This window comes from Alosa sapidissima, chromosome 8 (assembly GCF_018492685.1).
Source record: "Alosa sapidissima isolate fAloSap1 chromosome 8, fAloSap1.pri, whole genome shotgun sequence".
Lineage (NCBI taxonomy): Eukaryota > Metazoa > Chordata > Actinopteri > Clupeiformes > Clupeidae > Alosa > Alosa sapidissima.
The window spans coordinates 28,214,462-28,239,974 of record NC_055964.1 but is presented as its reverse complement, the minus strand read 5'-3'; the positions used below and the strand labels follow the sequence as shown (position 1 = coordinate 28,239,974).

At 39.7% G+C, this 25,513-nt stretch overlaps 1 protein-coding gene across 7 annotated transcripts; it reads left to right on the top strand.

Moving 5' to 3' along the window:
• Positions 1 to 3,123: 3,123 nt before the first annotated feature.
• LOC121715331 (GTPase IMAP family member 8-like) lies at positions 3,124 to 25,505 on the top strand. 7 transcript variants are annotated; one of them, XM_042100942.1, is made up of 12 exons: positions 3,124 to 3,219; positions 6,080 to 6,139; positions 8,323 to 8,379; positions 10,723 to 10,869; positions 14,696 to 15,400; positions 15,590 to 16,294; positions 19,229 to 19,834; positions 20,027 to 20,326; positions 20,597 to 20,777; positions 22,602 to 22,731; positions 22,837 to 22,944; positions 23,838 to 25,504. In XM_042100942.1, the coding sequence occupies exons 3-12, from the start codon at positions 8,358 to 8,360 to the stop codon at positions 24,258 to 24,260; spliced, it is 3,327 nt and encodes a 1,108-aa protein (XP_041956876.1). In that variant the 5' UTR covers positions 3,124 to 3,219; positions 6,080 to 6,139; positions 8,323 to 8,357; the 3' UTR covers positions 24,261 to 25,504. The 7 variants fall into 7 exon arrangements, with proteins under 7 accessions (XP_041956876.1, XP_041956877.1, XP_041956875.1 ...); XM_042100941.1 differs by lacking the exons at positions 3,124 to 3,219; positions 6,080 to 6,139; positions 8,323 to 8,379 and adding exons at positions 11,059 to 11,234; positions 11,374 to 11,763 and having other exon boundaries at positions 10,736 to 10,869; positions 23,838 to 25,502; XM_042100943.1 differs by lacking the exons at positions 3,124 to 3,219; positions 6,080 to 6,139 and having other exon boundaries at positions 8,362 to 8,379; positions 10,736 to 10,869.
• The last annotated feature ends 8 nt before the right edge of the window (positions 25,506 to 25,513 follow it).

The following is a 25,513-nucleotide window of genomic DNA, read 5'->3' as shown; positions in this document are numbered from 1 at the left end:
TTTGTTCCATCCATCGGGTCCAAATAAAAAATGTGTTCAATAATCCAATTTTCAATTTGTTTTAACTGGTCAGCAAATAGATAATTGCTGCTATTTTCTAAATGTGTCATTAGTCACGCAAGATAAAGAAAACAGAAACTGGATTGGAAACAAAAGTAAAATTCAGTTAATATTGGATTTTAGCCCCCTTTTTTTTTACTGTTTTTGTTGGGCTGAACCACGCGTAGGGGTGGGTGACCTGATAGATATTGGCGCGCGGTGTTGGTGATCACATTTTATCAGCGGATGTAGAGCATAGACTGTAAAAAATAGATGTAGAGATGGAGGGCTATCAAACACAGTTCCGCTTGCATCAAGGTGCCAAGCGATTGATAATGTCAGCTCGAGATCATAACTTCAGATGCAGAGGGAGACATTGCTGCGTCCTGACACTTATGAGTAGGCCTACGTGAGCCCTAGTAGCCTACAGGCCAATGTAGGCTATTTGCTGTTGAAATTAATAAATGGATAAACGGATAAATTAGGCTCACCGTTGTGTCTTCGTTTAGCCTAATGAAACCTAGTCTAGCGTAAAGCGTTAAATAAGCAAAAATACCATGTCAAACAGTGCTCGGGGTAGCCTGTATAGCCAAGACTGACGTCGATGACATTCTGCTTTGGGGAATTATTTGCTATGGCATGGCTATGGTAGCCTATTCCAATATAGGCTACTGTAGATATGTTCAACATAGGCTGAAAGTTATGTTTAACGTGCCTTCTCCCAAAAAGTTTGTCATTAATCTCTAAAGTAATGAGTCAAAATCACAAACAACTTCAGGCGGCGCTCCCTTCCACCATCTAGCCTGGCCCAGCTAGATGGTGTTCTCCCCCCGGTGTTCGTGGTTCAGTCCAATCACAAGGGCAAAAAAGGAAAATTAGAAAATTGACGCATCATTTCAATTTTTAACTTCAGAACAGAAAACCGTAACTGTGCTCAATTGAAAATCAAAATAAGCAACAATAACCCATTTACTGTGGATGGAATGGATGATATGATATGAGAATGGATAACGGATTTTTAAGCCTATTTTTATATTTTTTCATGTGAATTCTGCAAATAGAACATAGCACTGCAAAGCGTTACACGGACCACGCACAACTGAAATCGCCATGGAAGCACGAGCACCTACTGGAGGACCTCCCGTTATCACAGACGACCACCCGACGATAGTGGTGAACTCGGTGAACAGGGTAGTGGTGAAGATAACGTCATACACCCGTGGCTGTATTTACAAGAAATGTTTCTGTACATTGGCAGCTTTATGTGAAGCTGAACACTCCGCTACTGTACATGCCTCAGCGGCCTGTGAAAGGCTATTTAGCATATTTACTATTTAGTATTTAACTGAATCAGGCCCGGGGTGCGTAATCGGGAGAATCCCCGGTGGGCCGCTTCACTTTTGGGCAGGTCGAGGAAAAAAATATTGACATTTGTCACGTTAGTCTATCTTTTCTTAAAGTAGGGCACGTTCCGCATTCTGTGCATGACACCAATGCAATGCCTCTGCATGGGTTGTAGCCTACGTGAGGGAGTTCTCCCCTCCCAAAAAGAGTTGGTTGGGTCCTCAGATAGTTAGTTGTTTTCTCAGATACGGATAGCCGAGCCGGCCCTACCACAAGCGTCAGGAAGGATGGATGGTAGAAAGAGGCCAGGAGAGACTGAGCAGCAGATCAACCAGTCGACCACTGAAAATGATGAGCCCGAAATTAGTGATGAGGAGGCCATGACTACAGGGACAAGTAGAGAGGATAAATTAAAATTATTTAATGTAAGAAAGAGCAATTACCCTACATGAGAAACCTATATGCCTTGTTTGCTCAGAAGAGGGTGTAGTAAAGGAGTAGGCTAAATTACCAAACAACAATATAGCCTACCCATGCAAAAAACATGTAGCCTAAACATTAGTTCAATATGCCTCTTTGTGAAAGCGTGGGACACATTTCAAAGGCTTTCTTTCTTTATTTCTGTTTTTGTTAACTTGTGGAATAGTGGAATATTTTTGTTAACTTCTCAGTTGAAGTGAATTATTATATAACCTTTACACATTTGTTGAACCATGGTACTAATAAAAACTACAGGATATTAAGAGCTGAAATGTTGCTTCATTTATCCAATTTCCACCACTATGGAAAATGTGGGCTGGTCTTGGGTCTGAAACTTCCGGGCACTGAATTGTGGCAACTTTGAACACCAGCTTCTTTTGAAGATGAACAGACACCTTCAACTAATGACTGGCATATTAGTAGCTGCTGGACATAGGTGGCCTGTGTGTGTGTGTGTGAGAGTGAGATGGTGACCTGGGGAGTAAGCCCTAGAAATGCTCATAGCCTTCCACATGACCAAAATGTTCTCCCTACAAGCAGGTCATTTTTTTTTTTAAAGAAATAAGTTATTTATTTTTTATTTTTACCTGAAGTTCATACAAAAGTGACATTTCTGTTTCTGCTCTAAAAATATGCTGTTTGTTCTTTGAACTTAAGAGAATTGTGCCTGAAAAGTCCTAGAAAAGAATGTGATTTTGATTTCATGAGTGATATTAAGAAGATATGGGAACCCTGAATATGCTTTATGCTTTACTATAAGAAAGCCAAAATAAAGTTCACAATAAAAGTTCAAAATTAAACCGCTTGCTTTTTACTTTTTACTTTTACTTCAAATACTTAAGTAGCCTACATTAAATATCAGAAAATTACTTTTGATACTTAAGTACAGTATATATCAGATAATTTAAGACCTTTACTTAAGTAATATTCTAAAAGGTAACTTTCACTTCTACCAAAGTCTTTTTCTAGTACGATACTTGTACTTTTACTGAAGTATTGCTTTCTAGTTCTTTATACAACACTGATCACAATGCAAAATGTGTTTTATTGCAAATAAAACAGAAATGTGTTCAGGTAGGCTAATGGAGGATTTTGGTTCATAGAATGGTAGCGAAATTTATTTAGAAAATGTTGGTTAATTTATAACTTGAACAAAGCTTTTGAAAAGCCACATTGAAAGTTGTGACGTTTTCCTGTCAGTAGCCTAGATGGCGGTATAGGATTATCTTTATACGGCCCTCACAATAGGCTGCTGATGAACTTCATGTGTAGGCTGAGCTACTGAAAAGTTTTTGGTTTCGCTTTCAATCCAAGATGTTGACGGCAGGTCACTCAAAATGTCGGTATGCAGGCATAGTAAGTTATTTAATTCCGTTTTTATCTATCGATTCCCACTAACCCAGACCACGTAAGTCGTATTAAATTGGCTATGTTCTAACGAGTTTCCTTTGAACAGGTTTGCTATTTCGTTCGCACTGCCTTTTCCCCCAAATTGCAACAGGTTTCCGCTAGGCTAGGCCTAGGCTACTGCAATACTAGATACCTAGTTGTGTTGTTGGTGGCAGGCCTACGTATAGGAAAGGTTTATTGAGATAATTAAAATCATTAGTCAGGTATCATAACGTTATGATTGGGTTCTGTGCAGCCAGACTACCATAATTTTAGGCTATAGCCGTTTCTAAATCATATCGGCACATTGTAAGAGAGTAGGCTAGGCTATAGCCTAGTACAGCCTATAGCCATTTCCTTTTTCACTGACTGAATCCCAGCCCACGCTCTGCAAGTTACAATAAGTCTGCATTCGATTTGGCTGCAGGCATAGATAATAGGCTCGTTTTAGAGGGCCAGCAATAGCCGAATTGCACAACCATTTCTAGTGTCTGTTGAAAAATGTAAGACTCTACAAGGTAAAAATACCTTAAATAGATACGAATATTCTCAGCTAGTTTTCTGTTTTTTACTTAATTCCATCCAATGTGGTATAATTTGTAGCAACCATAGGCCTATTGTCAAGTTGATATGAAGCAGGCTAAATAGCTAATTTATTGAAATTGTCTGCTTTTATAGAACAAAAAGGCCTAATGTAGCCTACACAAACTCAACAGACTGTGAACAGAAGACAAACTAAAACCTATAGACAATATCCTTTCATTTTAGACTATCTGTGACTTAATGCAACTAGCTGGTTTGATAATGGAATTCTTTAGGCTATCATGTTCTTGTCATTAAATCCACAATCATTACATCCTATTTACAAGGACAAGAACATTTTGCTATTGTATGAGCGAATTGTATAATATGTATTTTTCTATTGTATGAGCAAAATTATTTCTCAACTCATTTGGCATGGTAGTGTGCAGTAGGGATGCACAATATTGGATTGTTGTGGATAATCGATATGCCAATATTTACTGACACACACATTTTATATTTCTTTAAAGAGTCTGTCCTGCACTCAAATGACTATTTTTGTGATGGCCTAGTTCAGGGGTCAGCAATTAGTTTCAAAAGAAAAAAAAAACATTATTGGCCGCAACAATATAATCCCTTTAAATGCAAGTAGCGTTCAGCTTTCAAGGATTTCAAGTATATATATATATATATATATATATATATATATATACACACACAAATAAATATATATATATACACACACAAATATATATATATAAATTATGGGTAAAACAAATAACAAATGTGTCAGATCAGAGCAGAGGTGATGATGAGGTCTAACAGTAGATAGGATGGTCAGTCTAACAGTAGATAGGATGAATCTGTTCCTCATTCTGGTTGTCTTTGCTTCAATGCTGCCTGTTGCCTGATGAAACCTTGCTCAAACTGTTGCTTCACATTATAATAGTACAATCGTAACAATAACTATAATACAATTATTATAAGGATCTTTCTGCTGGCTGTGTAATCATGTAATGTGACATTTTTGTACAAATACAATGTCCTAAGGCAATTTCTTTGTTTCTTTGAGGATCACATAAAACACAAAACTACAAGCCCAAATTTCATGAAAGTTGGAAATCAGTAGCATTGGGAAAGGAATCTGAATCTGAGAAGTTCTGAATCACTGGGAAACTTAAACTCTTGAATGCATGATGCCATTTGACCTGCATGGAGATCTGCACTTTTGCAAGATGTGCATTTCCCTCTCACTGTAGATCAGACAATTCAGTCGCAGTGGTGGTGAAGGAAAATTAATTCATCTAAGCATTTAATTGAGCATTACATTGATCTGTTTTAGCCTATTCCACTACTTATGGCTTGGTAAAGGGACACAAGGATGTGTCAAATGACACATTCTAGTTGACATATAACATTTCTGTTTTTTACACATTTTACACGGCATACAGGATACATATTTTCAGAAGTTAATAATGTAAGGATGGCTTAAAGCTTAACAATGATACAATGAAATTGTAAAACATATTTTACTTATTTCTATTTTCAAACAAAGCCCGGTAGTAGAGTGGCTAAAGGGCCGCATGCATATACAGGTCTATGCACAGGCATACTGTAGCACTTCCATTCTTACTCATTCTACCCTAAACTTAAAATTAGATTCCTTATAATAAGGAAATCATTGCAATGTGGTGTAGATGTAAAATATGAAATTTGATATATGACATTTTCAAATAAAAATGTAGATTTCATCCTATTTGAACAGATTTGTATGATGTTTCCTCTGAAACCCAAGTAGGTTGTATCTTTACTGGTTTAGAATATCCTCAGATATGTTCATGTTTACCGATGCTGATAATACAATTGTAAGCTGTTATCTGCCGGTACCAATATCACACCGATAACATTGTGCATCCCTAGCGCAAGGCTTCTCTGTTTTGCTTTTAGCCCTATTTTCCTTTTGGCAACTGTTTCCATCCATTCCCCAGTAAGCATTACACAGTACAACTACAGGTTAAAGTAGCCTACTGTCATCACTGGTAAACAGTGCCAATGTAGTACAAAACATATAATATCAGTATAATAGTATATATATATATATATATATAAAAGAGTATATATACTTATACTTAGTATGAGCATTATCACAAGGAGAAACCTAACATACCATGGATTGGGAGTTGATACATTTAATTAGTTTCAATTAATTTGATTAGTTTCACCAGAAGGAGCAATAATGTGTTTGTTAACATTACCTGATTTTGTCAAGTTGACCTTGTAACAACTGTTTGTTTTGTTCCTCTAGAACACTTTGGTGAATGTGGAGCCCTGTAGCGGAATTTGATTGTTTGTTGTGCAGATAAAGGTAATTAAATTAATTTAATATGATGTTTTTTTAAAGGAAATGCAGACTTGAAAAGTATTGTGTACAGTTGTAATTGTGTAGGCCTAGATCAGGACTACCGTATTTTCCGGACTTAATAAGTCACACTTTTTTTCATAGTTTGGCTGGTCCTGCGACTTATAGTCAGGTGCGACTTATATATGAAAAAATTATATAATTGAACGTGTTTTTGAAATGTTAATTTATATTAACTGACATGAACCCTACATGAAACATTACTGTCTAGCCGCGAGAGAGCGTTCTTAAATGCTCTTAAAAGTCCTGTGCACTTTCAGTCAGAGATTAGTGCGTGCTATGCCTGAAACACACGTGCATACCTAAATCCTCAAATTATGGCCGGGATTCTATTTATAGCAGGGCCTCAGATTTGGACAAATAAAAGTCAGTATAATTTTGTTTCAATTTAACTCATAAAAGAGCTCTTCTTAATATTTTATATTGTTAGTTGGTTTAATATTGTTGCCTTCTGAGCTAGAGGCTGAAGCAGTACATTTAAACACAATTGTTGCTGCCAGGCATCAGCCTATGAATTTTATAAAAAAAAATAAATCATGCATAATTTAAAAAAATAACTAAATTAAGGCTATCTTAGACATCTTTGGCTATACAGAATAAGGTTTCCCTTGCAGCACAGGACACGTTCTATGAATGAATGAAAGCGGATGCCTTATCCCGCAATAAGTGGATGGCAATCGAAATCCCGACACTACATGAAACTTAACAGTGAGCCGTTAAATACCCCACAGATTTCAGTGGTCATCAGTCCCGATATTTAGCAATATAATCAATCAGTCCAAACGTAAATTAAATCTCAAATTGAACACCTGCTTTTGATAGCCTACCCATGCCGCTACAAATGAAAAGTATAGGCCTATATATCACAATAAAACGCAAGAAATAAAGGCCTATATAGCTGACTTGAATACAAGCCATGGCCAAATAAAGGTGCTGTGCTTAAGCTCAGAAAGGGGCCATCATTTGAGGATTTACGAGTCTCCTAAACATTCCTCACCCGTTTTCTAGACATGCATGAAAACATTTGAAAACAAAACTCACTGCCATGTAATATTTGATCGCTGTTTTGCTACTAATTATTCACGTATACGCACAGAAAGTGAAAGTAGGTCCACTCTGCGCTGTGTCTGTAGCTGTCATTTTAAATGCGCATCTTTTTTTCTCTCGCTCTCTAGGAGGTGGCCAGCCGAACAATTGTTCTGCTGCCAGCTTGTGCCAATATACCGTCCAAAATGCTTGATTGCATTGCATTCTCCACATTTTTAGCTAAATTTTCATGTACCCCATCAGCATTTTTGTTCAGTGATTTTTTTGTAAATTGCTTTACAATTAGCATCGGGCCTTTGTCAGCAGCCTTCGGCTTGCCTCGTGCCACTATTCACTCCTTCGACTTCAGTAACATTCCCTGTAGAATTCTCAATATTTTTGGCCTCAATGTGTCCAGTTACATAGTCTGTCTGTTCTTGGTCTGCACATCCTTTTAAAACACATCTTTTTCTCTCTCCAGCATTTAATCTGCTGCCAGCTTGTGACTCCACATCACCCAAAATGCTTGATTGCATTGCATTCTCCACATTTTTAGCAAAATTTTCATGTACCATATCAGCATTTTTGTTCAGTGAATCTTTTGTAAATTGCTTTACAGTTAGCGACGGGCCTAGTTATAGTCCGGTGCGACTTATGTTTTTTTTTCTAATATGTTTTTTTCCTGTTCATGACGCATTTTTTGACTGATGCGACTTATTCTCAGGAGCGACTTATAGTTCGGAAAATACGGTACAACGGTACAGCTGCCATAATCATTAATGTTTGAAAAGTGACTGATTGATGGGGAGTGTAATCCTTATTTGCTTAATGTAGTTTTTACATTTTAAGTGTACATATCAATGACACATAGAAACAAACATGGGGCTTATGGCATATGTGGGACATGGAGAGGAAGGTGAACAAGCTTAGGGAATTCAGGCAAACCTATAGTTTGCATTTTAATGTAGATGGATTTTGAGATGAGTGAGGTGAGCAGATGCAGAACACAGTAAACACAGACAGAGACTGCAGAAGCACAGACGTGTTGGGGCTTTGGTCTGTTTTCTAATCACAGACTGATGTTAATGTCTGTGATCCTGCAGGCCACCACCACAGAACTGACCTCCTGAGACTGAAGATGAGTGCTGATCAAAAATCAGGTACAACAACAACACACTTTCAACTAACTAATCAGATACACCAACACACTTTCAACTGACTAATTAGATACATCAACACCCTTTCAACTAATCAGATACATCAACACACTTTCAACTAACTACCGGTAATCAGATACATCAACACACTTCCAACTAACTAATCAGATACATCAACACACTTCCAACTAACTAATCAGATACATCAACACACTTCCAACTAACTAATCAGATACATCAACACACTTCCAACTAATTAATTAGATACATCAACACACTTTCAACTAACTAATCAGATACAACATCACTCTTTCCATCTGACCTTTACCCTCTCTAACACTATTTCTCTTTGACCTTGTGTTTGGCTGAAATGAAGTAGGACCAGGGTGTAATTTGTGAAAGCATCAAAGGATCCCTATTATATGCTGTGCTGTCACAGTTTCACTCCATGAAAGTCAAAGTTGAAGAAGACAATTGTCTGAACCGTTTCTGTTATAACTGTTTACGATATTTTTGGCAGCTGTAACATACTTTAAGCCCTGACATATACAGTATTTACGTATGTTTTGACCTTAAACAAGCCAACAGCTAAAGTATGTTTTTCTCTGATGTTCTCCATTTAACAGTTTTTATTCATGAGAAAAGTGTACTGAGAAATTACAGTTCATGATTAGGTCAGTGATGTAATAAAAAAAAAAACACAAGTAGGTTCACGATTTAAAGGAACCGTATGTAAGAAATGTATTTCAATTAATCATAAAATGGCCCTGATATGTCACTAGACATTAAGAAATCATGTTAATTTAAAATACTTATATCACTGACAACAGTAGTCCGGCCAAGATATTGCCATTTAAAAAGTGAAGTTGCAGCCCTCAACCGATGTTGATGTTGTGTTTTCTCATGTCATGTTGTGTTTTGGCCTGATGCGCCACCCTCCACCTATCTACTAATCACAAAGTCAGTAGTGTTTTGGTAGCCTGACGAACCAGACCCACATTAAAATGTAGGGTCTGGGCACTCACCGTTCGCAGTGCTCAGTCCGAGGGGCAGGATAATCAGTTGTCTTTCAAATTCCCTCTGCACGCAATAGGACAGCGGCAGCGCTATGAGTCCCATGCGTTTCCCACCAGCGGAGCTAGTTGGCTAGTTCAAACGTTTGCCAACTTAATAAAAGCTTAACTCGTGTCACACTGTTCGCCAGCAGCAACATCCATCTTATTTGTTTTCAAGTAGCAGGGAATTCAAGCCAAACCGTTGCAACTCTGCCATCAATCATTATGTTAAGCCCACCAAACGACTCTATACACGATTTCATTGGCCTGATTAAGTTTCGATTTCTGGAGCTCACAAGCCAACGGAGAGTTGCTAGACTAGCCTGGCAGCAAATGTAATTTGCTGCCGCTAGGGGCGCGTCTAGATTTCTAGGCTAGTGTTTTGGCATCCGGGTTGGCAACTTCGAGTCAGGGGGGAAGGGGAGGGGATACACCGCTCTATAGTAATTTGAAAGTGATTGCAGTACCAGTTTTGGCCACAATCTTACATATGGTTCCTTTAACCACAAAATAATGCATGTGCACAAAAAAATGGATAATTTAACTTGTGCACTAAAATACTAATTTGAAAATATCTGTTTAACTCAGTGCAAAATTGTTTTTACATAGTAGAGATTTATTAGCCTCGTGAGACCACCCTGATATCGCGAGCTTCAGGTTTTCACTCGCAGATCAGTCTGGCAACTTTCCGATAGAGAAAATTTGGAGCAGTTCACCAAACGAACGGCCAATCAGCGTTGATTTTGAGGCGGGTTTAGGTGTGACGCAACGAACAACATGACGGCATCCACAGATGAGATGAGCATAGCTATCGCGCAAGTTTTATTCAAATTAGAAAGTATTCCCCGGTAAGCTGTGAAGCTATGAGTCTCAGCCATGCAGCTGGGAGGAATGAACGACACAGACATCCTCCACGGCCGATTCCAGTTCATAATGGAGGAATATACTTTCTTCAGAATTGTAGGGCCTACCGTGAAAACTTGATGGGAATTGCCGTTGATTAGGTTCATGTCACATACAAATGGTAAGTTAAAAAATCTAAACGTTAGTTACGTTACCTAACTATGTTAAATGAAGGCATTAGAAGAACACTTTGTTCATCTAATTGGTTGATTTGGCCCGTCGATAACCAACATAGGTGGTGATAGACAGATGGTTTATCCAGTCAGCTAACCAGTATTTCCGGCCCTTCCCAAAAGTTCTCCAACGGAAAGTTTCCAGATGGACATGCAGAGCAAATGCGAAGCATCCATCTGGCAGAGTCAGGTTAGAGATTTATTTCTGATTACAGAAAACTGTGGCAGTTTTTTTGAAATCGACCGTCGGATTTTGACTGAGATGGAGAAGAAGAGGGAAGAAGAGAGAAGAGCAAAGAGAAGAGCAGAGGAGAGGAAGATGAAGGTGCAGAAGCAGAGAGAGACTCTCAGATCAGCAGCAGGTGAGAGAATTTATCACTCAATGTCAATTTTGTCAATTTTGTTTTCATATTCCTGTGCACTAAGCTGTAGTCAGTCCAATACATTCATGCAGAGCGCAGCGGAGCACAAACATAAACTGCCAAACCAGAGAGAGGATCAACAACATGATGTGCAGTGTGTTTCACAGAGTTGCATGATGTGTGTTTCAGGTGGAGTTCCACACATCTCAGACATGAGGATCCTGCTGCTGGGACACAGAGATGCTGGGAAGAGTTCATCAGGAAACACCATCCTGGGCAGAGAGGAGTTTGGTGTCTCAGGAAGAACAGCTGAGTGTGTGAAGAGAGAAGGAGAAACGGCAGGGAGACACATCACTATCGTAGAGGTACCAGGGTGGTGGTATAACTACACTGTAGAGCTAACTCCTGAACATCATAAACGAGGGATTGTCCTCAGTGTGTTTCTGTGTCCGCCAGGACCCCATGCTCTACTCCTGCTCATTAATGCGAGTATGTCATTTACAGAGAAATACAGAAGAGGAGTACAGGGACACATGGAGCTGCTGGGTGAGAGAGTCTGGAGTCACACTATAGTGCTGTTCACCAAAGGGGACTTGTTGGGAGACACAACCATCGAGCAGCACATTGAGAGTGGAGGAGAGGCTCTGCAGTGGGTTGTAGAGAAATGTGGCAACAGGTATCATGTTGTAGACAATAAGAAGAGGGATCGTGGCCAGGTGACAGAGCTGCTGGAGAAGATAGAAGAGATGGTGGCTGGAAATAGAGGCCATCAGTTTGACTTTGATGCAGAAATATGTAAAGCACTGCAAGAGAAGAAGAGAGAAGAAGAGAGAAGAGCAGAGGAGAGGAAGATGAAGGTGCAGAAGCAGAGACAGACTCTCAGATCAGCAGCAGGTGAGACATTTTATTTATAGCTGTCTGACCTCTACATAAGATGTTTAAATTTGAACACAGTGAAGTAGTAGAAAGTAAAGACCGCACTCAGGGGCTGAGAGATATTTAAAATTGTATTCAGAGTGCCGAAACAGCATTACAGGCCATGAACAAACAAATCTCTAAATTGAGACACTGATGATGGGCAAGCCCGAAATGCTTGTCTTTTTTTGTTTTTCCTGGCCTGTAATGCTGTTTCGGTAGCCTGACGAGCCAGACCCACATTAAAATGTAGGGTCTGGGCACTCACCGTTCGCAGTGCTCAGTCCGATAATCGGTTGTCTTTCAAATTCCCTCTGCACGCAATAGGACAGCGCTATGAGTCCCATGCGTTTCCCACCAGCGGAGCTAGTTGGCTAGTTCAAACTTTTGCCAACTTAATAAAAGCTTAACTCGTGTCACACTGTTCGCCAACAGCAACATCCATCTTATTTGTTTTCAAGTAGCAGGGAATTCAATCCAAACCGTTGCAACTCTGCCATCAATCATTATGTTAAGGCTGCCTAACGACTCTATACACGATTTGATTGGCCTGATAGAAGTTTAATTTTTCGAGCTCACAAGCCAACGGAGAGTTGCTAGACTAGCCCTGGCAGCAAATGTAATTTGTGTCTAGATTTCTAGGCTATTGTTTCGGCACTCTGAATACAATTTTGAATATCTCTCAGCCCCTGAGTGCGGTCTTTACTTTCTACTACTTGACTGAACTTTATTTTGGAGTTATGCACTGGGTGAAACAAAACAATTAGACGAAAGGCGCAGGCGCCACCTCTACCTACATAAATGTAAACACACAATCACACACACACACACGCATAGACATCAGGTGAAAATTACAAACATACAGTCAGTTCCCTGTCTTTTTTTTTTGATAAAGCATAGAAACAACAACACACACACACACACACACAAAAAAACCACAAACAAGAACAAAGTGCCTACAAACTTACATTAACATAGACCTCTGAGTATATCAAACAGTTACATCCAATATAATACCAGTATCAGTTATCTATCTAAGCAGACATATCCTCTAAATAATTCAGAAAGGGGCCCCAGACCTGATTGAAGATATATTCTCTCCCTCTGACGCTGAAAGTTACCCGCTCATATAAAGCCATTTTGGTCATTAGCTCAATCCATTCCTTAAAACTACAAAACTCAGATGACTTCCAATGCCTCAATATTATCCTACATCCTGTTATGGTTGCAAGTCGTACCCATAGCATCTGTCTTCCAGTTAGATTAATGTTATCTGGTAACAGACCCAAGATACATAAAGCTGGAGACTTCAAGAGATTAAATTGAAAAAGACCATTCAAGAGAGTAATAATCCCATCCCACAGGTGATCATTTTTTCCACAGTCATATAGCATATGAACTAAAGTCCCAGCTTCTCTCTGACATTTCCAACAGGCGTCCCTGTCTACTAATTTCAGTTTGGCGAGTTTACTAGGGGTCCAATAACTTCTGTGGAGTAATTTATATTGGATAAGCTGCGACTGTGTTTCCCGCGAACAAGTGTACCAGGAAGCAACAAGCTTCTTCCAGCCATCTTCTGGAATCTGAGTTCCCAAGTCTTCCACCCAGCATAGTCTCAGCCCCTCCAAATTGGGCGATCGCACCTCTCTGATGATCTCATAAAATTTAGATGCTCTACTACTATTATTGCCAGCTATTAGGAATAGGTCCTGGATACTAGATGGAGGGTCTGGGTTAGTGTGCAACTTAGCTTTGATACAGTGTCTAACTTGTAAAAATTTCCAAAATTCCCTTTGATTAAGATTAAATTCTTGTCTGATTTCAATGAATGATTTCATACCATTTTGGCCAAATAGATCCCCGAGCTGATTAATTCCGGAGCTGACCCACGCATCCCACATAAACGGTTTCTTACTTACTAATAGTTTTTTATTCCACCAAATGGAGGCTTTAGCGGTAAGATAAGGATTGGTATTAATTAATTGGTGAGATCTCAACCAAGTCTCTTGTACAAAAGCCAAAACTGGATCTTTAAAGGGTACCGGCCTTCCCATCTGAGTGAGAAAGGCCTCTAAAGATATAGGAGCAACAAGCTCCTCTTCGACTTTAACTCATGACGGCCTCTGCTCAGGAGAGTTATTTATCTTATGTAACTGGGAGAGAGAAAATGCATAATGATACCAGTCCACCTTAGACAATGCTAAACCACCACTATCTTTAGCAGCATATAATTTGGGCTGATTGAAAGCTGGCTTTTTGCCTGCCCACACATAACCCTCTACAACTGTATTATAAAGCTTAAACAAGTTTTGCAGAAATGTTAAGGGTAGCATACTGTATACAAAATATACTGAATCTTGGGGGAAATAATCATTTTAACCAGATTAATTCTGCCCAATAAGGATAAATTCATTTTTACCCAATTCTGCAAAAGAGGCCGAATATTTTGAATCACTGGAGAAATATTTACTTGCATTAAATTATCCAATCCAGGTGTCAGTTTAATTCCTAAGTACGTCAAACCCGTGGGCATCCACTTAAATTGCCATGTATTTCTAATGGCTGGGGGACATATTTTAGAAAGAGGCATGGCCTCTGATTTTGACCAGTTCATTGTGTTGCCAGAAATGTCAGAAAATGAATTAATAATTGAGGAGATGGCAGGTACTGAGATTACTTGAGATCAAAAGAATGTCATCCGCATACAAAAAAAGTTTGTGTTCTTCCTGGCCCATATGTACCCTTTGGATGCATTTACATTCACGCAATGCAATTGCAAGAGGTTCCAGAAATAGGGCAAAAATGAGAGGTGGGTGATCAACTATTCTATACAGCAAAGTAATAGAAAGATGCATCAGTATGATACATGATGTTCAGTGTGTTTCACAGAGTTGCATGATGTGTGTTTCAGGTGGAGTTCCACACATCTCACACATGAGGATCGTGCTGCTGGGAAGTAAAGAACTTGGGAAGAGTTCATCAGGAAACACCATCCTGGGCAGAGAGGAGTTTGGTGTCTCAGGAAGAACAGCTGAGTGTGTGAAGAGAGAAGGAGAAACATCAGGGAGACACATTACTGTAGTGGATGCACCAGGATGGTGGAATAACTACACTGTAGAGCAAACTTCTGAACGTGACAAACAAATGATTGTCCTCAGTGTGTTTCTGTGTCCTCCAGGACCCCATGCTCTACTGCTGAACATTGATGTGAGTATGTCATTAAGAGAGAACCACAGAAGAGCAGTGCAGCAACACATGGAACTGCTGGGTGAGAGAGTCTGGAGTCACACTATAGTGCTGTTCACCAAAGGGGACTTGTTGGGAGACACAACCATTGAGCAGTACATTGAGAGTGGAGGAGAGGCTCTGCAGTGGGTTGTAGAGAAATGTGGGAACAGGTATCATGTTGTAGACAATAAGAAGAGGGATCGTGGCCAGGTGACAGAGCTGCTGGAGAAGATAGAAGAGATGGTGGCTGGAAATAGAGGCCATCAGTTTGACTTTGATGCAGAAATATGTAAAGCACTGCAAGAGAAGAAGAGAGAAGAAGAGAGAAGAGCAGAGGAGAGGAAGATGAAGGTGCAGAAGCAGAGACAGACTCTCAGATCAGCAGCAGGTGAGAGAATTTATCACTCAATGTCAATTTTGTCAATTTTGTTTTCATATTCCTGTGCACTAAGCTGTAGTCAGTCCAATACATTCATGCAGAGCGCAGCGGAGCACAAACATAAACTGCCAAACCAGAGAGAGGATCAACAACATGATGTGCAGTGTGTTTCACAGAGTTGCATGATGTGTGTTTCAGGTGGAGTTCCACACATCTCAGACATGAGGATCCTGCTGCTGGGACACAGAGATGCTGGGAAGAGTTCATCAGGAAACACCATCCTGGGCAGAGAGGAGTTTGGTGTCTCAGGAAGAACAGCTGAGTGTGTGAAGAGAGAAGGAGAAACGGCAGGGAGACACATCACTATCGTAGAGGCACCAGGGTGGTGGTATAACTACACTGTAGAGCTAACTCCTGAACATCATAAACGAGGGATTGTCCTCAGTGTGTTTCTGTGTCCGCCAGGACCCCATGCTCTACTCCTGCTCATTAATGCGAGTATGTCATTTACAGAGAAATACAGAAGAGGAGTACAGGGACACATGGAGCTGCTGGGTGAGAGAGTCTGGAGTCACACTATAGTGCTGTTCACCAAAGGGGACTTGTTGGGAGACACAACCATCGAGCAGCACATTGAGAGTGGAGGAGAGGCTCTGCAGTGGGTTGTAGAGAAATGTGGCAACAGGTATCATGTTGTAGACAATAAGAAGAGGGATCGTGGCCAGGTGACAGAGCTGCTGGAGAAGATAGAAGAGATGGTGGCTGGAAATAGAGGCCATCAGTTTGACTTTGATGCAGAAATATGTAAAGCACTGCAAGAGAAGAAGAGAGAAGAAGAGAGAAGAGCAGAGGAGAGGAAGATGAAGGTGCAGAAGCAGAGACAGACTCTCAGATCAGCAGCAGGTGAGACATTTTATTTATAGCTGTCTGACCTCTACATAAGATGTTTAAATTTGAACACAGTGAAGTAGTAGAAAGTAAAGACCGCACTCAGGGGCTGAGAGATATTTAAAATTGTATTCAGAGTGCCGAAACAGCATTACAGGCCATGAACAAACAAATCTCTAAATTGAGACACTGATGATGGGCAAGCCCGAAATGCTTGTCTTTTTTTGTTTTTCCTGGCCTGTAATGCTGTTTCGGTAGCCTGACGAGCCAGACCCACATTAAAATGTAGGGTCTGGGCACTCACCGTTCGCAGTGCTCAGTCCGATAATCGGTTGTCTTTCAAATTCCCTCTGCACGCAATAGGACAGCGCTATGAGTCCCATGCGTTTCCCACCAGCGGAGCTAGTTGGCTAGTTCAAACTTTTGCCAACTTAATAAAAGCTTAACTCGTGTCACACTGTTCGCCAACAGCAACATCCATCTTATTTGTTTTCAAGTAGCAGGGAATTCAATCCAAACCGTTGCAACTCTGCCATCAATCATTATGTTAAGGCTGCCTAACGACTCTATACACGATTTGATTGGCCTGATAGAAGTTTAATTTTTCGAGCTCACAAGCCAACGGAGAGTTGCTAGACTAGCCCTGGCAGCAAATGTAATTTGTGTCTAGATTTCTAGGCTATTGTTTCGGCACTCTGAATACAATTTTGAATATCTCTCAGCCCCTGAGTGCGGTCTTTACTTTCTACTACTTGACTGAACTTTATTTTGGAGTTATGCACTGGGTGAAACAAAACAATTAGACGAAAGGCGCAGGCGCCACCTCTACCTACATAAATGTAAACACACAATCACACACACACACACGCATAGACATCAGGTGAAAATTACAAACATACAGTCAGTTCCCTGTCTTTTTTTTTTGATAAAGCATAGAAACAACAACACACACACACACACACACACAAAAAAACCACAAACAAGAACAAAGTGCCTACAAACTTACATTAACATAGACCTCTGAGTATATCAAACAGTTACATCCAATATAATACCAGTATCAGTTATCTATCTAAGCAGACATATCCTCTAAATAATTCAGAAAGGGGCCCCAGACCTGATTGAAGATATATTCTCTCCCTCTGACGCTGAAAGTTACCCGCTCATATAAAGCCATTTTGGTCATTAGCTCAATCCATTCCTTAAAACTACAAAACTCAGATGACTTCCAATGCCTCAATATTATCCTACATCCTGTTATGGTTGCAAGTCGTACCCATAGCATCTGTCTTCCAGTTAGATTAATGTTATCTGGTAACAGACCCAAGATACATAAAGCTGGAGACTTCAAGAGATTAAATTGAAAAAGACCATTCAAGAGAGTAATAATCCCATCCCACAGGTGATCATTTTTTCCACAGTCATATAGCATATGAACTAAAGTCCCAGCTTCTCTCTGACATTTCCAACAGGCGTCCCTGTCTACTAATTTCAGTTTGGCGAGTTTACTAGGGGTCCAATAACTTCTGTGGAGTAATTTATATTGGATAAGCTGCGACTGTGTTTCCCGCGAACAAGTGTACCAGGAAGCAACAAGCTTCTTCCAGCCATCTTCTGGAATCTGAGTTCCCAAGTCTTCCACCCAGCATAGTCTCAGCCCCTCCAAATTGGGCGATCGCACCTCTCTGATGATCTCATAAAATTTAGATGCTCTACTACTATTATTGCCAGCTATTAGGAATAGGTCCTGGATACTAGATGGAGGGTCTGGGTTAGTGTGCAACTTAGCTTTGATACAGTGTCTAACTTGTAAAAATTTCCAAAATTCCCTTTGATTAAGATTAAATTCTTGTCTGATTTCAATGAATGATTTCATACCATTTTGGCCAAATAGATCCCCGAGCTGATTAATTCCGGAGCTGACCCACGCATCCCACATAAACGGTTTCTTACTTACTAATAGTTTTTTATTCCACCAAATGGAGGCTTTAGCGGTAAGATAAGGATTGGTATTAATTAATTGGTGAGATCTCAACCAAGTCTCTTGTACAAAAGCCAAAACTGGATCTTTAAAGGGTACCGGCCTTCCCATCTGAGTGAGAAAGGCCTCTAAAGATATAGGAGCAACAAGCTCCTCTTCGACTTTAACTCATGACGGCCTCTGCTCAGGAGAGTTATTTATCTTATGTAACTGGGAGAGAGAAAATGCATAATGATACCAGTCCACCTTAGACAATGCTAAACCACCACTATCTTTAGCAGCATATAATTTGGGCTGATTGAAAGCTGGCTTTTTGCCTGCCCACACATAACCCTCTACAACTGTATTATAAAGCTTAAACAAGTTTTGCAGAAATGTTAAGGGTAGCATACTGTATACAAAATATACTGAATCTTGGGGGAAATAATCATTTTAACCAGATTAATTCTGCCCAATAAGGATAAATTCATTTTTACCCAATTCTGCAAAAGAGGCCGAATATTTTGAATCACTGGAGAAATATTTACTTGCATTAAATTATCCAATCCAGGTGTCAGTTTAATTCCTAAGTACGTCAAACCCGTGGGCATCCACTTAAATTGCCATGTATTTCTAATGGCTGGGGGACATATTTTAGAAAGAGGCATGGCCTCTGATTTTGACCAGTTCATTGTGTTGCCAGAAATGTCAGAAAATGAATTAATAATTGAGGAGATGGCAGGTACTGAGATTACTTGAGATCAAAAGAATGTCATCCGCATACAAAAAAAGTTTGTGTTCTTCCTGGCCCATATGTACCCTTTGGATGCATTTACATTCACGCAATGCAATTGCAAGAGGTTCCAGAAATAGGGCAAAAATGAGAGGTGGGTGATCAACTATTCTATACAGCAAAGTAATAGAAAGATGCATCAGTATGATACATGATGTTCAGTGTGTTTCACAGAGTTGCATGATGTGTGTTTCAGGTGGAGTTCCACACATCTCACACATGAGGATCGTGCTGCTGGGAAGTAAAGAACTTGGGAAGAGTTCATCAGGAAACACCATCCTGGGCAGAGAGGAGTTTGGTGTCTCAGGAAGAACAGCTGAGTGTGTGAAGAGAGAAGGAGAAACATCAGGGAGACACATTACTGTAGTGGATGCACCAGGATGGTGGAATAACTACACTGTAGAGCAAACTTCTGAACGTGACAAACAAATGATTGTCCTCAGTGTGTTTCTGTGTCCTCCAGGACCCCATGCTCTACTGCTGAACATTGATGTGAGTATGTCATTAAGAGAGAACCACAGAAGAGCAGTGCAGCAACACATGGAACTGCTGGGTGAGAGAGTCTGGAGTCACACTATAGTGCTGTTCACCAAAGGGGACTTGTTGGGAGACACAACCATTGAGCAGTACATTGAGAGTGGAGGAGAGGCTCTGCAGTGGGTTGTAGAGAAATGTGGGAACAGGTATCATGTTGTAGACAATAAGAAGAGGGATCGTGGCCAGGTGACAGAGCTGCTGGAGAAGATAGAAGAGATGGTGATGAGAAACAGTGGAGAATGGAGTATGGATGAACCTCTTGAGTGTTAGTATATTTGTTTCACATTTATCTAAAATTACCCCTTGTGATTGGCATCAGTTTATACGTATATTTAAGGTATACATAATCTTAAAAAGACAGATACATGCATTACATTCAAATACATTTGGGCGCTCTAATATATATTGGCTCTGTGCCTGACTATTATTAATTTTATGTTTCCCATGTCTTGTACAGTTAGTGAAGTCCTACCTGATGACTACTCAACTGGAGATTCTGCACATGGCTCCACTAAACCAACACCTAAACCTGAGCTCATAAAGGCCTTTAAGCAGCTCAGCACTGCTGCCTCTACTCAGAGCTCTGGGTTTGGCTCAGCTGAGACAGGGGAGAGGAGTGGATCTGCTGAGGAGTCATTCAGTCTGATCCCACCAATCAGAGGAGACGGAGGAGGCAACACAAAAGGGGCCACAGCAGCACAACAGAAGACTCCGCTGAGACCAACACATGGAACAACACTTACTGCTAAGAGCAGAGGTTTGTGTGAATTATTTATTTTTTATTCTTCTAATCCAGGTAACGCCCTGAACTTTCCTTTGACCTATTTCAATTTTAGAATTATAACTTTTTCAGAGTTTCACTTTTTCACTTTTATAAGTTTTTCAGATGGACTTTGATTTATTCCTAATCATAATTTTAAAATGTATATTATTATCATTAATTAAGTGTAAATAAAGAACATGCAGGAGTAAGTGGTATGTGCATTTGATGTAAACTCTTTATTTGGATGCATCCCCCTTCTTTTAGATTACCCAGTGACAAATCCTTTTGTGGATGAAACTACAATTGGAGTAGACTATACAGAATGCATTGGACATGGCTCTTATGGAAAAGTGTACAGGGGATCTTATCAGGGAACACCTGCTGCTGTAAAGATTATACCAACAGGAGACAATTCAGTGACTACAAACGAATTCATCATACCTGGGTAATGGTCCCCCCCTCTCTATCTCTTTTTCTCCCCCTTTCCAATTAAAAGAGACTTGGGTAACGCTTTAGAATAACATGTGCTTATTAGGTATTAACAGTGCATAATAAGCAGATAACAATTTATTACTAACAGTTAGTTAACTGTTGTTATCCTTTAATAACATTAACTAACGGTTAACATGCCGCTTGTAAGTGTTAATAAGCAGCCTTTTAAGTGACTTACAAGCATATTTGTTAACAGCTAACATGCAGCTTGTAAGTGTTAACAAGCAGCTTGTTAATGCTTGTTAATGTTGTATAAGACAAAGAGGTGGATAACTAATACGCTTATAAGACCTTTCTTATTTATTTGTAGTAAATTTTGCAGCCCCCCAATCTAAAGCGAGGACCATGTAGCCTATAGCTCCACAAGCCCAACCTTCTATCTCTACTGCATCTATCTGTCTAGCTTGGTTTAGCTGTGCGAAATGCACCTTCAAAATTGCTGCAGTGAGCAGGAATTGAACCCTGGTCTCCTGAGTCCTAGAGTGATTTGCTACTAACTGAGCTAAACTAGGCTACTTTACTGTAACAGTATTGATGTTCACAGCTATGCGCTGACAAGTGACTAGCAGTTGAGGAGCTTTGCTTAAACTTAATATACTGTTGCAAGTTCACTTGAGTATAAACTATCCACTTTAACTAATGTCAGTAATGTTGTTCATCTAGTTGTCATTTTAAAGAAATTACACTTCTCCATTTAAAATGTTACCTTAGATAGGCGGCTAGCTAATTCGCTAGCAACTGGACAGTAACTGACAGTAGCATGGTCTGATATTAAGTTATTTTGTTTACAAATTTTCCCCAAAAACCCTCAACAAATCCAGAAAGACATAATGACCAATTTTTGGTAAAATTCCACAAGTCTCCCATTGACATTGATGCAGCAACAGACCACAAATGTTCGCCTCTGTTCAAGGCAAAGGTTTCAAATCGATCGCGAACATTCGCCTATGTTTGCGACATTGAACGCACCCACTTGTCGTCTTTAACTCTCGGTTGCTATGTAACCAAACTATAAACAAAGCTGGCATAATATCAAAGATCCTTGATTAACCCCCTCTGATAATATCTTTAGACTGCTGACAAACTGACTGTTCACTGAACAAAGATTATGGAAATGAAACGCCACTTTTTTTTTTTTATCAGAAACATATTTGTAAAAGGTATAATGGTATGATCTAGAACATTAACAGAATATAGAATCAAGATGATCATTACATTCAAAGACAGGAACGTGGCTCAGTCAGTAGCACTTCACTCTTTGCCACAGGAGACCGGGGTTCAATTCCTGCTCGCTGCAGCAATTTTGAAGGTGCATTTCTCACAGCTTAAACAAACTAGATAGATGCAGTAGATATATAGAGATAGAAGGTTGGGCTTGTAGAATAGGCTACATGGTCCTCGCTTTAGATTGGGGGGCTGCAAAATGTACTACAAATAGGTAAGAAAGGTCTTATAAGCGTATTAGTTATCCACCTCTTTGTCTTATACACCATTAACAAGCAGCTTGTTAACACTTACAAGCTGCATGTTAACTGTTAACAAATATGCTTGTAAGTAACTTAAAAAGCTGCATGTTAAACGTTAGTTAATGTTATTAAAGGATAACAACAGTTAGTAATGAATTGTTAACTGCTTATTATGCACTGTTAATACATAATAAGCACATGTTATTCTAAAGCGTTACCGAGACTTGTACAATCATTTTTGAAAATGCATGTCATTTTGATAGTAATCATTTTCCCTAGTAAACTCACTCTATTTCTATCTCTTTCTGCAGGCGTTTGTCTCACTCCAACATTGTGCGGATTCTGGCAGTAGCCAAAAGTGAGACACAGATCCTCATTGCTAATGAGTACATCCATGGTGCTAACCTGCAGCAGATTCTTTTTACAGACACTCCAATTGAGGTAGTGCACTGCCATCTTGGGTCTTTGGTTCAATGTCTATATGTGTGTGCTGTTCATCTAATATTATATCATAATCTAATAAATATTGCTCTATAATATTTTCAGTTGCAGCTCGAAGATAAGCTGTTTGTGGCTTTAGATATTGCCATGGCTGTTGAGTACATACATGGAAGAAAGATCATTCACCAAGATCTCAAGCCAGCAAATATAATGGTCAGATGCTACTTTATATATTTCCTCCTTGTTTCCATAAATCCTTATTCCGTAGTGAAACAACCTGGGGTCTATTTATGGTTAATAATAGCAAAACGATATTAATTGGAGGAGTTTTGAGCTAGACTGTTGTTTGCATTACCAACAAAATTATGTATAGCATGTTTCAGCGGGCATAGAGACATGTCAAAATAAACGACTATGTTCAAACCACTGACAGCTCAAAATAGCCTTACACTTCGATGGCAGTGTCCATAGGACCCCTACAGACAAACCAAATTATTGCAAACTTTGAAAGTTTACAAATACACTATAACAAGAAGAGTTTCTGAAGGCAACACATTGCCTTACTTCATGTCCCGGTAGCATCAAACCAGTGGGCATGTTCAACATCTTGAAGCACTGCACAGATCTGGCTGAATCTTATAAAACAAACATGAATCACGTTCAGTCAGCTCTGCACAACGCTGGAAGAAGTTGAACACCGAATACTTCAGTTTTTCTGTAAGAACCTTATGGAGACTGCCACACTGTACGGCTATTTTGAACTTTGTCAGTGGTTTGAAAAGAGCGATTTATTTCTTTGTGTCTCTATGCTTTGCAATGCGCTATAAACCATTTTGTTGCTAATGCGAACACCGGTCTAACTCAGAACTCCTCCGATTATTGTCATTTTTCTCCCAAACTAAAGTCTGAACCCGTTATCAACCATATAGACCCCAGGTTGTTTTAACTCTGGAGAATCCCTTTAACTGTGTAGATTGTTCTTATCAAATCTAAATAGATCTGAATTGAGGACTAGAACTAGAAAACAATATGAATATTTAATTCAAATTTCATTTAAGTTCATATCTCATTCACTAAATGCTTCCAAAATGTATATTTTTTTTAAGATTACAGCAGATAACAAAAAGGCCCATCTGACTGATTGGGGCTTGGCGAACGTGAAGGAAACTGTATCCATGACGAAAGGAAGCTGTGGCCCACTGGGTGGGACCCCTCCCTACATGGCCCCAGAGTGTCTTGTGAAGTGTGAGAACTGCAGCACCATGTCCGACATGTGGTCTCTTGGCATCACTCTTCTGGAGATGTTCACAAACTCTAAGCCCTGGTCAAACAGTAACCCGCAAGAGCTGCGTAAGCTTCTTCTTAAAAAAAACCCTCCTCAGGCTCTGTCTAAATTACAGCCTGCTCTTCATGACATTGTGAAACCACTGATCAAATATAAACCCAAGTCTCGCAAAAATGCCAAAGACCTGGTGATACTGTTGAAGTCAAAGGTTGATGTCACCAAAAGATATGGATTCAAATGGTAACGCAAATTAGGTCTACTAGTGAAAGATTAAGAGATAATTTCCCAGCTGTTGTATATGTAGACTATTATTACTGATTGTGTATTGAATGAAGTTTGATGACTGTTAATATGAACATGTATTACTTTACTCCGTCATGCATGACTGACTGACCTCACTGCAGCCATGTTTAAGAGTCAATGTTAAATAGTGTTAATGAAAGGCTCATATGGCAAATGTATCTTAACTGCATTTCCAAGAAAATGGCAATGGTGATGTGGCCCTGACCACTGAGCTGGTCTTGCTATAGGCCTTGAGCTGGTTAAGCCCTGTTGAAAGCCAGCTCACTACAATATATACACTTCAGGAGCTACTGTAAGTTCAAGCACCAGGCTTGGCCCATGGTGTAAATGGGACCAATAATTTAAAGGACATACCGGTACACAACAGAGAGTTATGCCACAGGCCTATAGGAAGAAGGTCAGATCTCTTGTGTGACTAATATGGAACATTTTCCCACAGTATATAATTATGAAAACAAGAGTTTGTTAAAATGACCTTCCTCCAGATGTAAATTAAGTGCTGGACTTCTGATGAAGTCTACTGCTGAGTGTTGGTGGCAAATGATACAAGTTCCTCAGTTCAGTACCATGAAGCCAAACGGAGCATAGAGAGCAATGAGTACAGTTGAATGCTGGACAATCAATCATGATTCATAGCCCAGGCAGGGGAAGGGTTGGTGGGCTGTCTTGACTGGTTTTGGCGTAGCTGACCTGATGAGAAAAAGATGACTCAGCCTACATTTACAGGTCATAGATATCTATTTGTTTATATTTTATGATAATAGATGGAGTAGTTTTCTCTTCTTTTTTATGTGTTCTGACGTCTTAGTCTACCTGTAAATTATACTGCACAATGGATATCCGATTTTTGCAAATAAGTTGAACAAAAAGGCAAAGGTCTCCTTTTTTATATGATGTGGAAATATTTTTGGTTCTGTAGATGGGTGTGCGTACGATAGCATTCATTCCAGCAGGCGCCCCTGTTAGTACCCATTTAGTGCTAAGGGGATACCCAATTAATCCAATACTGATGAAATGGATCGTGTCCTACCTGCCACAACAACGGTATTGTAAGTCAATGCAGCATGAAAATGACTTTGAAGCCTTTATTTTAAGACTAAATAACTACATTGTATTGCTTTAAAGTCCAGTGGCTCTTAATGACAAATGAGCTGTAAGTGAAACTTCATCATTCCTTAGTAGGTTATGGCAGTG